At 34.3% G+C, this 16,698-nt stretch overlaps 2 protein-coding genes across 2 annotated transcripts; one reads left to right on the forward strand and one right to left on the reverse strand.

The window, feature by feature from the left end:
- Positions 1-4,345: 4,345 nt before the first annotated feature.
- Positions 4,346-6,329, reverse strand: LOTGIDRAFT_171386 (hypothetical protein; the record flags this gene model as incomplete). The annotated part of the gene is made up of 2 exons (XM_009047578.1): positions 4,346-4,457; positions 6,127-6,329. 2 exons carry the CDS (start codon positions 6,327-6,329, stop codon positions 4,346-4,348), a joined length of 315 nt encoding a protein of 104 aa, XP_009045826.1.
- Positions 6,330-10,204: 3,875 nt separating this feature from the next.
- On the forward strand, positions 10,205-10,462 carry LOTGIDRAFT_137345 (hypothetical protein; the record flags this gene model as incomplete). Its single annotated transcript, XM_009047579.1, has 1 exon — positions 10,205-10,462. A coding segment is annotated over one exon (258 nt), but the record flags the coding sequence as incomplete, so codon positions are not given.
- Between the last annotated feature and the right edge of the window lie 6,236 nt (positions 10,463-16,698).

A 16,698-nucleotide genomic window follows, 5' to 3' on the forward strand; every position in this document is an offset into this window, starting at 1 on the left:
ATCAAATCGGTATCACGGACTACAGATGTAATCAAAACGACAACCACTTAAGTTGACTGAACTAAACTTTAGCAATGAATACGTATCAGTAGAAATAAACGCACCTAATCTTTCATTTCTAAACGCATTTTATTTAAAATTAAACCGGATAGCCCATTGAAAATCATCCCGTTTCCATATAGCAGAATGCTAAATAACTAAAAGTATATGTGGCCTGATTTACCAAATTTAAACTTACGAAAATTACTGCCATCGCCAAATCAACACAAAACGTTTGTTCCCAGCTCTCGAATTCATCGTTTATTATAATACCCAATTCTGTTACAATATCCACATTCCATCCGAGTCGTTTATCAAAATTTTTCACTATCTCATTCTACGTCAAACTTGCTATAGGAATCTCGGTATCTGATATTGTTCTTTTGTTCCTTTTCTCCATACTTTAATTACTTCTACAATGTCTTTTTGATGTAATTTTGCTGATGTATCTAATAAAATGGCGGTGGCTGGCATGTCTGCACGTGCGAGAAACCAAACGAGATGTTGCTCGTGTGCTGACTTGGTAGATGAATGATTTGATTTGTATATTTCCCGGGCATATGGACGCAACGCAGCGGAAGTTAAGATTAGTTATTGTATTCATCTACAACCTCTGGTAATATTTTAAGCCATTTTTGAGATTTCAATTCCGTGAACTTTTTGAATAATTTATTTTTTAGAGTTCTATTATATCTCTCAATAACTACAGCTTTACCTTCATAATGCGTGCTGTAAATTACAAATCCCAGAGATTTCATATTTTTGTTATAAAATTCACTTCCTTTATCTACCCACAGTTTTTCTGGATGACAGAAAGATTCATAATCTTGTTTCATAATCGTTTCAAATGCGTGTTTGACTGATAATCCTGTTTTGTTTTTCAAAGGAATAACCCATACATATCTCGTATATAAATCTATAACTGTTCAGCAATATTTAAATTCTCTTTCGACTGGCATATGAATTAAATCGGCTGACCATATTTCATCTTTTTCAAACACTTTGACTTTTAAAAAGTTTTTAGTTTTTCTAAATTCTTTGTGTATTTCATCCACTAATCCCATGCCTAATTTCATCTTTGCTTTTAACAGTTTTATGATTAGAGCCCTTTGCATTCTCTCTTTGAAAGTTGAATTTGGAATATTTTCAACTCGTCAGATTGTTTCACTGCGTCGCTTATACTCTTTCCCGCTTGCGCGATTGAGCCAAAGGCTTTCGCTCCGGTTGAAATGAGTGATTTGTTGTTTGAAACAAAGCTAGCTACTTTTGGAATTATTGTTTTACCTAGAGAAAATAATGAAGAAAATATACCGTTGACCGAATAATCTTCGAATCTGTGTTGTTCGTGTTTTAGAATTAAACTCATCCTTTTTTTAAATGAGTTAATTTAACGAAGAAATTATGTTTCCAAAAAAGAGTTATCTCCCTTCTACATTATTTAAAAACGAGGCTATTAAAAATGTTATGTTATTTTTAAATAAGGGTATTTTTAATATGCTTTTTTTGATGGAATGTAGGAAATTGATTGACGGTGTTTTTGGTGTATGAAATGTAGGGAGTATAGGTGAAAGAATTTATAGGGAGTTTAGGTCTTTTTTAGTGAAAGAATTTATGAAATGTAGGGTGTATAAGTGTAAGAATTTATGAAATGTAGGATGTTTAGGTCTTTTGGTGTAAGAATTTATGAAATGTAGGGAGTTTAGGACTTTTTTGGGAGCTTACATATTGGTCACATTTTCCCCATGAAATGAAATGGAATGGGGAATCCCCGTGCGACCAATATATAAGCTCTAGTACTACTACCAAACCAGTATAAAAACAACCAGTTATAAGATATGAAAACAACTCAACTAAACCAGTATAAGAACAACCAGTTATAAGATATGCAAATAACTCAACTAAACCAGTATAAGATATGAAAATAACTCAACTAAACCAGTATAAGAACAACCAGTTATAAGATATGAAAATAACTCAACTACACCAGTATAAGAACAACCAGGATAAAACAACCAGTATAGGATATGAAAATAATTCCACCAAACCAGTATAGGAACAATCAGTTATAAGATATGAAAACAACTCAACTAAACCAGTATAAGATAGGAAAATAACTCAACTAAACCAGTATAAGAACAACCAGTTATAAGATATGAAAACAACTCAACTAAACCAGTATAAGAACTCTAGTATAGGATATGAAAATAACTTAACTTAACCAGTATAAGAACAACCAGTTATAAGATATGAAAATAACTCAACTAAACCAGTTATAAGATATGAAAATAACTCAACTAAACCAGTATAAGATAGGAAAATAACTCAACTAAACCAGTATAAGAACAACCAGTTATAAGATATGAAAATAACTCAACTAGACTAGTAGGATATATGAAAATAACTCAGCTAAATGAGTATAAGAACAACCACTATAGGATATGAAAAATATCTCTATAAAAGCATGTTTGCGGTTGTATTTAGAATTAAGGGTAGAGTATGAAGACAATCAGGAGAGCCTACTAGGTTCCATGTTACATAAATATACAAGAAGTTCTTAGATCTTAAACCTTTTTGTCAATGAAATATATTCACAAACATTATTGAAAATGGTATAGTTTAAAATATCGTCAAAATCTGGGTCACCAAAGAGTATGATCTTGATATCAATCTTATTATTTGGAAGAGAGTTTATGGTTGTTTGTCTTTCAAATGTAAATTTTGGACAGATTAAGAAATAGTGGTACGAATCTTCAATGGAATTTCCACATGAACACGAAGGATCGTTAGAAAGGTGCATTAGAAATCTGTGAAACTTCAGTTCGCTTTTCATGTTCCGTAGACGACAGAGAAGGATTTGAAGGGGTCTACTTACAAGGTTATAATAATATGGAATGATGAGATCTTCTTTTTTCAGCTTATTTTTAAATGTTCCAATGGATTTAAATTTTCAGGCAGAGAATTCCATTCATTAATTGTAGAAGAAAGGAAAGAACTTGTATATTGTTGAGTGTTACACTTGATGGGGCGAAAGCTGTTTGTGTTTCTAAGATTATGTGTTGTGACATCATTTACTTTGGGGGGTAGCAATAAATATAGATATGGTGGAACTATTTACCATTTTGTAGATCTATCGTTACTGAATTCAGATGGATCACCTTTTTTATAAATAGTCACATTAGCTGATTTCCAAAGAAGCTGTACTTTTTCAACTTCTAAAGATAAGTTAAATAGATTACGTAGTGGCATATATATTTCATGTGATATTGATTTTTGAAATTTTCTGCCGATTTAGTCTGGTCCAGTTGCTTAGGAGATGTTGATGTTAATGAGCATATTTCTAATGAAAAATTCGTTTAAACAGTTTGCTTTTCATAACTCAGTACAAGCTTTGACCCCGTTGTTTACTACGGGTGGTTACATATGAGTTGCATATAAGTTGCGACCAATCTTTAGATGCATGTTAATCTGTTCGTTAATTTTATTGTCAATTTTCTCATAGAATTCTTTTTTGCATTTCCGAATAAGTTTAATGTATATGTTCTTGATTAATCTAATCTTTTCCAATTTTTATCAGAATGCGATCCAACGGCTTTTTGATGGATTTTATTTTAAATAAAATCTGCATCAAAAGATCATCATTTTTAAACTTATCCAAGATCTCATCAACATAAACCACCATTCCAAATTTCAGTGTAATTGGAAATTGATTGGTCTCTATTGTACTTACAATCAAATTTTAAAACTGTAGTCTCTATTGTACTTACATTCAAATTTTAAAACCGTAGTCTCTATTGTACTTAAAATCAAATTTTTAAACTGTAGACTGTGTTGTACTTACAATCAAATTTTAAAACTGTAGTTTCTATTGTACTCACTAACAAAAACTAAAAAAACTGTTAATGGAGAAATAAAATTCAAACTTGACAAATATCTCAACAATATAAATGACCACACCAAATTACATTTTATCAAATGAAAATTGTAGTGTTAGGGTGTATTGAGACCAGTCTCAATGAAAGCACTGCCTAGGTCACATAGTAATAGATAAGTCTATCAATTATGTGAAAATTAGTTAGTCTTTAGTATGATTTTAGTTGAAAAGACACACACAAACATACACTGCATGTTATATAATATACTGTATATAGTCATGACACCAGTCCTGAAATAAGTATTCCCTGAAATCTAACTTAGAAATCGATTAATTTTATTGATATAACATGATACATTTATTTGAAGAAATATCTGCTCCTAGGATGAATGGACATTGTTCAATGGTTCAAGTCTACCGCGAAGGAGGAAACTGCTAAGATTTTGATTTCTTTTGTAAGCTACAACCAAACGTTTCGTGTATACATGGGGAAATTTGTTCTGAAGTTCCGCGTAATGGCGTTTGACTATTATGGAGGCTTTGATAGCTGTAGAATCAAATATCGTTATAAAGGGTATTATCTGGTTATCATGTTGAATGTTGAGTCCATTTGGACTCACAGTCTGCAGTTGATCGATCCAATAACTTTCGCGTTGTAGACGTCTAAGCTTAGGTTTCATGCTAGGTGACGTAGAAACTGTTTCTATAGGCATGATGAGAAGGTCATCAATGGAAGGATCGGAAAGGTTGAAGTGATTCGCAATTGGTCTATCCTTGTCCGAGATCTTATCAATTCCAATGATCACACCAAGTTTCATCAGAATCGGTTGAAAACTGTAGCTTCAATCCTGCTCACAAACTATTTTTAACAAATTTCGACCTGTTTTAACAAAGTCAAGGGCAATAATTCAAAAAACGTTCATCAAAAATGCGTCATGTTAGAATTTGTCCGAGATCTTATCAATTCCAATGATCACACCAAGTTTCATCAGAATCGGTTGAAAACTGTAGCTTCAATCCTGCTCACGAACTATTTTTGACAAATTTCGACGCGTTTAAACAAAGTCAAGGGCAATAACTCAAAAACCGTTCATCGAAAATGCGTCAAGTTAGGACTTATCCGAGATCTTATCAATTCCAATGATCACACCAAGTTTCATCAGAATCGGATGAAAACTGTAGCTTCAATCCTGCTCACGAACTATTTTTAACAAATTTGGACGCGTTTTAACAAAGTCAAGGGCAATAACTCAAAAACCGTTCATCGAAAATGCGTCAAGTTAGAACTTGTCCGAGATCTTATGAATTCCAATGATCACACCAAGTTTCATCAGAATCGGATGAAAACTGTAGCTTCAATCCTGCTAACGAATTTTTAACAAATTTCAAGGCGTTCTAAGTAAAGGGCAATATCTCAAAAACCGTTCATCGAAAATATGTCAAATTCGAACTATCAATCTAAAGCATCACACCAAGTTTTATCAAAATCAGATAAAAACTGTAGTCTCTATAGTGCTCACAAGAAATGTTGACGGACGGACCGACGGACAGGGGCGACGACAATATACGACCACATATTCATGTGGGCGTATAAAAATTGGTAACATGTATGTGTTCGCATGTGCAACAAGTAGGACCTCCACAGGGAAATGAACCGAATCCAATAAAAGGTGGAGGGGGGTCATTTTTTCTCAAAATGTCTGAAAGCGTGTCATTCTTAATTTTTCGAAGAAACCTTTTGGAATAACCCTTCTCCCTTAAATTGTCAAAAACTAGTTTACAGGCGGATTCAAAATCAGCCTGTTGGGTGCAAATTCTATGAAATTTTAGAATTTGAGATTTAATTATTCCAGAAAATGTGTGTTTCAGGTGGAACGAGCTTTTGTATAACAGTTGGTGGGTATCAGTTTCCTTAAAAAATACTTTAATGTCTAATTTTTTAGAAGAAAGAAAGTTGTTGCCTTTGAACACTGTGGTGTTGTAGTTACTGTGCTTATAACATTTTGACACTTTTTTTCTTAATGTCAAGTGCAATAAATTAAAAACTGTTTATCAAAAATTGTCAAATTCAAACTTGACAATGATCTCATCGATATAAATTTGAGTAAAAATCTGATTAAAACTGTAGTCTTTATTGTGTTTACACAAAATGTTGACAGACTGAAGAGGCAATGGCAATATACGTCCACATTTGTTTTCAAATAAAAGGGACTTACCTTGAAGATAAAGATTCACCGATAAAAACTTCATTTAAAGCTCTTACTGGCAGAATCCTTTCTCCACCTCGATTTTGAGATACACTTATAGGATAACGACTTGCTTCATCTTCACCTACATGTTCTGTGAATCTATATTCTGGAAATTTCAACTGTTGATCATGTAATCCGATTGGATCTTCATTATCATGTTGTCCAGCCATAGTAATTCTTATTCTTTGTCTCCATTTCCATCTAAAAAGATAACTTGCCAGACAAGGTAATGTACGCCCACTGGCAACTTTAAATTTAAATAAAAAAATTTGGCAGTACAGTAACAATCACGAGTATGAAATATTCAACCTTCAGTCATACAATTCTTTTGAACTTTTTTGGGCAATACTGAATAATTTTACCAAATTTCGTCAAAAATCTGTCAAGAATTGGGCCTTCTAGAGTGATAACAAGCTAAAACTTGAATGTGATTTTAAGAACAAGGACAATATCTCATCTTATTTTTGATATGGTTCATCCATGGTTGATAAAAAAAACTCACACCAAGTTTCATAAAAATCTGTCAATATTTGAACCTTTCTAGAGTGATTTCGATAGGGTTCATCCTTGAGTGATAACAAACATTCACACCAAGTTTCATCAAATTCTGTCAATAATTGAACCTTCTAAGGTGTTTACAAGCTATAACTAAACACATTTTCAAGACGAGGGTGAGGGGCACCTTTACCCCCTTTTTGGCTTTTCCAGGGCACTACCCTCTAAATACGCCACTGTAGTTACTTGTAAAAACGTAGTAATATTAGGAGACCAATTGCATAAAATGCAGGAATTTATTTTCATAAATTATTCTCAAACAAAAGACCCTTACGATCGTTTGGGGAAGATAAGTCCTGAGTTGATTTTGAATTTCCAATTCATTAACAAGGTTAAAAGTAAATTTTGACTAATTTGTATTTAAAATCTATTGCCGAAAAAAAAAATGAATGACACCAAATTTCATACAACGCTGTAGGTTTGAATTGAAAAGTATTCAGTCTAGAACCATGAACTCTACACAATCGGCCTTAACATTTATTTGTAAACAAACATGACTTGACAAAATGCCGAAAATACTTGAATGTATTCAGCTAACTGTTCAATAAAGGAACTTTTAAAGAAGATATGCATTCAATTTATGATGCAAAATGGCACTTTTAGTTCGGTACTGTTGTAGAGTACTGTTGTTGAAAATATTCTTCCTTCATCCAATATCATAAATAAAATTTCTCAGATTATCCAGTTTATCATAGAATAATCAAACTGATACATGCCTTTCATTTTTATTTCCATTAGTAATGTTAAACACATTTATTTGTGTTGTCAGTATAAATTTTTTTATTGATAAAAATTATTCGCAAATATGTTTTTATAATATGTGAATTTGGACACTCATGGAATCTAAAAATAGCATCTGGTGGTCTATTTGCGCAATTTCTAAATAATTAAAGATGCAAGGGAATATGGCTTCATTTCTTCCCTCCAGGAAGCTACCTAATTTGAGCATTCCCTGACCTTAAAACTGTTATAAATACTATGAAATTATCAGTTTCCACCATCTATTAATTAACCGATTATTAATCGGTAACATAAAACCGATGTCAATGTCGATTATGATTTTCAACCCATTTCCCATCACTACTAGTAGTGTGAAACTATTCCATGCATGATAATTAAGTAATATATCCCTAGGAGTAATGATTGGTTGCAGTAATGAAACTGGTCAGAAGGATTTCAGATTTCAGTTGTGTCGACAATTTCTTTGTCAGCAACATGAACTGGTACTTTGCTCCAGATGGAGAACATCAGCACACAAGTCATTCTGGGGATGAGTGATTTCATTTTGGAACTGTTGTACAATTCCCCCTTACTATTCACTTATAATTCACCCCAAATTCTTCCTCATTCCTGAATTCACTTGTGGGCAATTCCATAGTGACAGATGGGACAAATCACGAAAGGAAGACATCACAACTGTTAATTGTATTTACTCAAATTCCGTTGATCGAAGAATTGTCATATTCAATCTTAACTTAGATCTCAACATTATAATTTGCTCATACCAAATTTCATTGAAATCGGATGAAAACTGTACTTGTTCAAAAACAAATTTAAATTCGTTTTTCATAAATCGAGGGCAATAACTCAATAACCATTCATCAAAAGATAGCCAAATTCGAACTTGTCCAAGATCTCATCATTATAAATATCAACACCAAATTTGATTTAAATTGGATGAAAACTGTAGTCTTTATTGTGTTCACAAACAAATTTTGACGCGTTTTTCATAAGTCAAGGGCAATAACTCAAAAACCGTTCATCGAGAGATAGCCAAATTTGTACTTGTCCAAGATCTCATCGTTATAACTATTCACAACAAATTTCATTGAAATTGGATGAAAACTGTAGTCTCTATTGTGTTCACAACCAAATTTTGACGCGTTTTTCGTAAGTCAAGGGCAATACCTCAAAATAGATAGATATATGGATAGATATGCGTAGAGCGAACGAGGCCGTAGTCTGAGAAAAGGTACCCTATACTTACCGTGGAGGAAATTCTACAAGATTTGAACCAAAGCAAAGTATATAGTAAACTTGATAATAAGTGGGCTTTTCATCAACTAGAGTTGTCACCAAATTCACGGGACATTAACGTATTTATGACTCATCAAGGACTATTCAGATATAAACATTTAATGTTTGGCATAAGTTGTGCGCCAGAAATGTACAACAAGATTATTCACCAGGCATTATGAGGTCTACAAGTCGTTAACAGTATTTACGATGATATTGTTGTCCATGGAAAGTCTGAGGAAGAACACGACAGAAACATAGAAAAGTTGCTTCACCGATTACAGGAAAAAGGACCCACTCTTAATATTGATAAATGTCAGTTCAATATGGAGCGTATAGAATTTATGGGACATACATTATCGGAACACGGTATTGGAGTGTCAGAAACCAAAGTTCAGGCGATTAAAGAAGCACGCAAACTGCAGACAGTCACAGAAGTTAAAAGTTTTATGGGACTTGTAAACCTTTACCGGAAGATTTATTCCGAATTTATCTACTATTGCCGAACCGTTAAACAGACTTATGCGAGACACCAGTCGTTTAATTGGGGACCAGAACAGCTAGGATATCGCATTCAACAAATTGAAGAATTGTTTAGCGAGTGATTCAAGCCTAGCGTATTTTGATATAAATGCTGAAACCCAAGTGATAGCCGATGCTAGTCCAGTTGGCTTGGGTGCCGTACTTGTTCAGAAACAAGGATTTTTTCACCTAAATCAAAACCGTGCCCAAGAGTAGAACGTTGGGTTCTGAGAATGCAGACTTATGATTATGTTGTGAAACACATATCGGATGCGAAGAATATTGCTGATTCTTTGACACGCCTGCTGTCTACAAAAGAACAGAAGCCGATAGACAGCGAAACAGAAGAGTATTTGCGTATGATAGTGGATGAATCCACCCCTGTTGCTATGAACATTAACAAAATAGAGCGATGTTCCACTACTGACGAGGAATTCGAGGACATTCGAAAATGTTTACGAAATGGTCGATGGTTTGATCTGAAATATAAAAAATATTTGACTGTTAAATCTGAACTGTGTGCTTTAGGAAATTTAGTACCTCGTGGAACCAGGATAGTGGTACCAACTGGACTCCGAGACCGTATTTTGAAACTTGGTCATGAAGGTCATCCAGGCATGGTTATAATGAAGCAGCCTGTGTCGAAACCAGAGAACACGGTTACTGTTGCGACCACGGGACCATCTTGCAGCCGATTGTTTGGGACCGTTTATTTTAAACAGTATTGTGAACAAAACGGAATAATACATCGAAGGATAACTCCATTGTGACCACAAGCGAATGGCGAAATAGAATGACAAAATAGATCATTCTTGAAATGGCTTAAAATCGCACACACCGTTCGACCCCACATACAACAACTGGAGACAGCCCAGGAGAGTTACTTTTTGGAAGGAAACTACATACGAAGTTACCCTAACTAGAAAAAACAGTGGACGATTTTGAAGTATGAGACAAGGATCAGGAAAATAAGGAAAAAGGCAAAATGTACGGCGACAAAAAACGAAACGCTGTAAATAGTTCGTTACAACTGGGAGATAAAGTGCTTCTGAAACAGAAAAAGGAAAATAAACTTTCCACAACATTCCATCCGAAACCTATGATGTTATTAAAGAAAAACGGAAATAGTGTTATAGTGCAATCGGATGAAGGTGTTCAATATAAGAGGAATATAACACAAGTAAAAAAATTTGAGACCCAAGTTTTTTAAAGCAAAATGTGTTTAATGAAAATGTGTCAAATCATAATGAATATGTGTTAAATGAAAACGTGTCAAATCAAAATGAAAATGTGTTAAACGAAAATATGTCAAATCAAAATGAAAATGTGTCAAATGAGGAAAATGTGTCAAATGAGAAAAATGTGTTAAATGAAAGTCAGTCTTTGGAAAATTCAAATGAGGCTTATTCAGATGAGAAATCGGAGAAACCTATCGCAATAAGCAGGCCGACTAGAATTCGTTAACTGCCAGAGAAGCTGAACGATTACATATTGACCTAGTTAATTAAAACTTGTGAATAAATATGTTTTCAAATAATTTTTTGTTTATAAGTATTAACGGCAATTTTAGAAAGACATTTCAGTTTTCAATACTTTTTGTGGTTTTTCCAAAGACAATTAAGTGTAGCAAAAACTACTTCATTTCATTTAATTTAGATAAAAGAAAGGGATTGTAGTATCATAAATGAAAGTCAGATAACTCTGTCACTCTTAGCAAGGCTTTATTAGTTATGCAAGAGTTATCTACGTCTAATCGAAGATTGATTATTATGTATAATGCACATGTTATGTAGACCAGATGTTGATGTTTTCTAAGAAGTAAAGTCGTACTTTAAATAGTGTTTTGTCTTTATGCATGTTATGGTTAAATCCAGTGTCATAGTCCATGAGAGACATTACAGGTATGATTAATCGTATGAATGGATACGATGAAGAAGGTTATAGTTTTGATGATTTAAATTTTATGTAAAAATTCTTAAATCAACTAGAATAGCAGGACCATAAAATTTAAGAAAACTGGAAGAAGAATTAGAAAAATTGTATTACAGTGATAGTAAATTACAATGATGTCAATTACAGTGATGACAACTACAATGACAACATTATAATTGAAATGGATAACTTTATGGAAATTGTGTAATTTTTTTACCAGATAACAAAGAGGAATAAGCTTAATAGATTACAAATAATATTAGCAGGAATGAAAGAAGGTCATCAGTTAGATAAACAATTTAATGAAGTAAATTGCATATTAAAAAGGCTCCTAGAGAAAAAGATCATCAATAAAAATAACTACAAAAATATTTTGAAAATTATTCAATAAAGATAGCTTGCCAGGCAAGGTAATATATGCCCACTGGCAGCTTTGATTTTGAACATAAATATTTAGCAGTACAGTAACAATCACCAGTATGAAATATTCAACCTTCAGTCATACACTTCTTTTGAACTCTTTAGGGCGATACTGAATAATATTGAGTATGAGTTATTGCCCTAGTTCTTGAAAACGTGTTCAATCTTAAGCTCGTGAGAACTCTAGAAGACAAATATTCAATCTTCAGCGCGGTAATGAATAATAAAACAAGTTTTGTCAAAATTCGGTAAGAATCATGCCCTCTAGAGTTTTTATGAGCTACAAATTTAACGAGTTTTCAAGATCAAGGGCAATAACTCATCCTAATATTTTTTCGATTTTTCTCATTTTCAATAAGCTTTATCCATGGGTGATAACAAACACTCAAGCCAAATTTCGTTAAATTATGCCTTCTAGAGTGTTTACAAGCTAAAAATTGAACGCGTTTTCAAGAATAAGGGCAATAACTCATACTCAATATTTTTAGACTCTTCTGATTTTCAATAGGGTTCATCCTTGGGTGATAACCAACACTCAAGCCAAAATCGTTAAAATCCGTCCAGAATTGTCCCTTCTAGAGTGTTTACAAGCTAAAAATTGAACGTGTTTTCAAGAATAAGGGCAATAACTCATACTCAATATATTTAGACTCTTCTGATTTTCAATAGGGTTCATCCTTGGATGATAACCAACACTCAAGCTAAAATCGTTAAAATCCGTCCAGAATTATCCCTTCTAGAGTGTTTACAAGCTAAAATTTGAACCATTTTCAAGAACAAGGGCAATAACTCATACTAAATATTTTTCAATTTTTCTGTTTTTCAATATGGTTTATCCATGGGTGATAACCAACACTCATGCCAAGTTTCGTCAAAATCCGTAAAGAATTGTGACTTGTAGCATGTTTACGAGCTAAAAATCGAACGCGTTTTGAAGTACAAGGGCATTAACTCATATTAAATATTTTTCGATTTTATCGATTTTCAATATCGTTTAGCGAATATTAGCAAATCCGAAAAGAATTGTGACTTGTAGAGTGTTTACGAGCAATTGTGGACCGACGGACATGGGTGACGGCAATATACGCTCCATATTTCATGTGGGCGTATAAAAAAGTTCTGATATGAATTGCCACAAATGTAAGCTACCCGAATGTGACAATTTCTGTATAAGTCATTAAAATAATGTTGTCAGAAAAACATTGTTAATCATGTGACCTACCAAATGTATTTCCTTATTACAAACAAATACACTCATATCGGCCCAGCTATATATACCGAGTTAATATCAACTCGCAATATCGTTACATGATTTTAACCGACATTAACATGGCTCCTCAAAAATTCAGACAAATAAAAAGTTTGGATGATTTTTCCAGTACAAATAAAGTCCTCCTAAAGTCCTTTTAACACCAAATATTGTCTATTCACAAAACACTATGTTCATCAAGTTAAACATCTTTTGGTACTAGGAATATTTATTGGTTAGCAGCTCTCGAGAATACCATTCATTTTCGTTTGGTAGTTGCACTGTTACGTTTTAGTTTAATGTCACCTCTGGTTGTAGCCACATCCACCTTTCTCACTAAACCATCTTGACTGGGATATACATTTTCAATGATCATCAAAGGCCATGTATTTCTTCTACTAAAAGGACTATGTCTCGAACTATTAAGTTACCAACTGGTTTATGCCATTTCTGTTACGGTTGATTGTGTTGAAGAATTTCTTTCTTCCAACTGGACCAGAATTTGTTAATGGTGTACTGGGCTTTTTTCCACTGTTTATGAAGGTACAAATCTTGTCTGTTAAATACACCTGGTGGTGGTAATACAACACCAGATTTCATGTTTAATATATTAGCCAAAGCTAGTGGTTTCAATTCAGGATCGGCTATGGATTTGACAGTTGGTGGTCTTGCGTTGATAATAGCTTCAGCTTCTACCATTAAAGTAGTTAATGATTCATCATTTAGTTGTTTTTCATGTTGATGAAGTAAAGCTTTGAAAACTCATCTCATACTATGAATCTGGCGTTCCATGTGGTACATAAGGGATACTTGCAATCAAACAGCTTCAAAAGGTCTTCTTTAATAAGAGATTGATTCAATTCTGCTGTTAGCTTATCTAATTCTGTAGCAGCTCCAATAATCTGGCTACCACGATCCGAACGATTACGATTACTTTAACAGAGTCTGTTGTCCTTGTGTGTAGTATTTCGATGTGGACTGCTCTACTGGATTGACAAGAAAATATCAAACCATATCTTTAACTGCAGATCTTCAGAGTTTTATGTAAAATGTTCCGAAGAGGTAGCAAGCTGAGTAGGTGAATGGTGGTGACTATGTAACTCGATCATCTGGTAAATCGTTCATCATCTGTGGAGTCGGTCTGCCTCGTAATTAAGAACAAGTGATACTTTTAGATATAGAGTGTCTAACTGCTGCAGGTCCATTAATTAACCAATATTTATTTATTGAGTTGAGGTTGATGTTTCGCCCAGAATGTGCTTGTTGTTGGTGGTACTATTGAATTATCAATAGAATTAAGTGTTTTTTTCTTCGGTATGTGATCCAGGATCCGCCAACCTTTCTTCCTTCTGTGCGTTTTTGGATCAGCAACCACCCCTCAGTCTCCATCTAAGTCGAGACGTGTATCCAGACCTTCCCCTCCTCGAACCAGATCCCAGTCCGTTCCCAATGCTACAATTCTAACAACTACCAAACCAGTACCAATCACACCGTCGACGACCATTATATCCGCTACCAAACCGTATTATCACCAAACCAAGGACAAATCATTATGGAAACTACTGCTCTAAAGAAATCTACCTTAATAATTGGATCATCTAACCTGAATCGAATTACCAAAACCAGTTCAGACACCGAAATACATTCTTACCCCGGTGCCCAAATCCATCACATACAGTCAATCCTGGAATCATACGACCATGATCCCAAACCTAATACCATTATTCTTCATGTAGGCCTCAACAACCGTGATCAGATACCAAAGACCTCCTTTAACCAAGCCCAGAAATTAATCGCCACAGCCAACAAAACCTTCCCAAACTCCAAGATCCTCTTCACATGTATACCCATTTCAAATAAAATCTCGAAGAAAGCACAACAGAACCTCAGCACCCTCAACAACATGATGATGGAGTCCAGTATCAACAGCGCAACAATCTTACCACCCTACGAAGAAGAATTCGAAACAGTTGATAATCTTCATTGGTCTCCAGAAACAGCAAACAGCATCTATTTGTTTTGGATACACCAGCTTCAAGCATCGAGTAAGTCTTTAAACTAATTACTGGGGAAAAAAATACTGAGAGTCCACCGCTAGGCCAAACTGTAGTTAACTTGAGCCGCGAAATTCTCACACCCCTTCAGCATTCAATCTTAGACCGTGGACTTAAGTTTATTCCCACACCAAAGATAGCTAACTTGAATTATCTCCGACCATCTTAGCTGCACATATTTTTTTCGAAACCACCCCCCACGTGGTGCTAGAACAATGTTTATTCCTAAATCCACGTGGACACCCCCTCAGGCCGCCATCCATCCTGAAATATTGAAAGCATTTGCGAGTATGAATAGCCAAACAGTGAACCTTTCCATAACACACGAAAAGCCTAATCTCACACGAGTGGAACGGGAAGCATTAAACTTACTTAAGAAAGATGATAGCATTGTTATTAAAAAGAGTGACAAAGGTTCATGTTGTGTCATTCTGAATAGGGAGGATTACGTTTCAGAAACAGAGAATCAACTGAATAATCCTAAACATTTTACCGAAACCAATTTTCAAAGAAACTGCTAACATGATTAATAATATTCTTGCCGATTAAGTCAAAACTAGTTATCTCAAACAGAAACAATATGACTATCTGTCTGCCAAACCTGATTGTCGCGAGAGACATTTGTACACTTTGCCTAAAATCCATAAGAATCCAACCAAGGAGTGGTTTATCTCGAATAAAATCCCTAAAGGCCGCCCGATTATATCTGACTGTGGTAGTGAGTCATATGCAGTGTCAGAATACATTGATCATTTCTTACTACCTCTAGCATGCCAACATCGCGCCTACCTTAAAGACACAACCGATTTTGTCAATAAAATAAAAATCTTCGAGTTCCCTCTAATGCCATTTTAATTTCTATCGACGTTTCTTCTATGTATACCAATATCGATAACACTACTGGTTTAACGGCAGTTCGGAAAGCTTTTAATAGAAACCCAGATCCAAACAGACCCGACGATGTAATTCTACAGCTTTTAGAGATTTGTCTTAGTCGAAACGATTTCACATTTAATGGTAAAACATATTTACAAACTTCAGGGACAGCAATGGGCAAACAATTCGCCCCTTCGTACGCAAATCTTTTCATGGCAGAGTGGGAACGTGAGGTGTTGCCCCTCTGTCCATTTGACCCACTTTTTTACGGACGCTTTTTGGATGACATTTTTATGGTTTGGACTTATTCTATCGAACAGTTTTGGGAATTCTTTGAAATTCTCAACAACCACCATCCTTCTATCAAACTAACCGCAAAAGTGAGTGACAAAAGCATAGAATTTCTCGATACCACAGTCTTTAAGGGAGATTCCATAGCAGAAACAAATAAACTGGATATTAAAGTGTATTTCAAAGAAACTGATTCTCATCAACTCTTGCACAAGAGCTCCTTTCACCCAAAACATACCTTTTCTGGTATAATTAAGTCACAAGTTTTACGATTTCATCGAATTTGTACAAGATCTTCTGATTTCAACCAAGCCTGTACGATTGTTTTCTCAAAACTGAAAGTGCGTGGGTACTCTAAACGATTTTTATGAAACATAAAAAATTCCACCTTAGCACAGATAGCAGCTAAAAACAGACTTTATGCCGAAGTACCTCCAGGTTTAAGAAGTGCTCCATGTTTGTCCAGTAGATGCAAAACATGTCCCTTTATATCAGAAACTCATTATTTTGTAAGCAACTCTACGAATAAAAGGTACCCGATCCAGGAACATCTAACATGTGAACATTCGAATGTAATATATTTAATTTCATGCAAGAAATGCCCCAAACAATATGTAGGAGAAC

The sequence above is a fragment of the Lottia gigantea genome, assembly GCF_000327385.1.
Source record: "Lottia gigantea unplaced genomic scaffold LOTGIsca_114, whole genome shotgun sequence".
NCBI lineage: Eukaryota > Metazoa > Mollusca > Gastropoda > Lottiidae > Lottia > Lottia gigantea.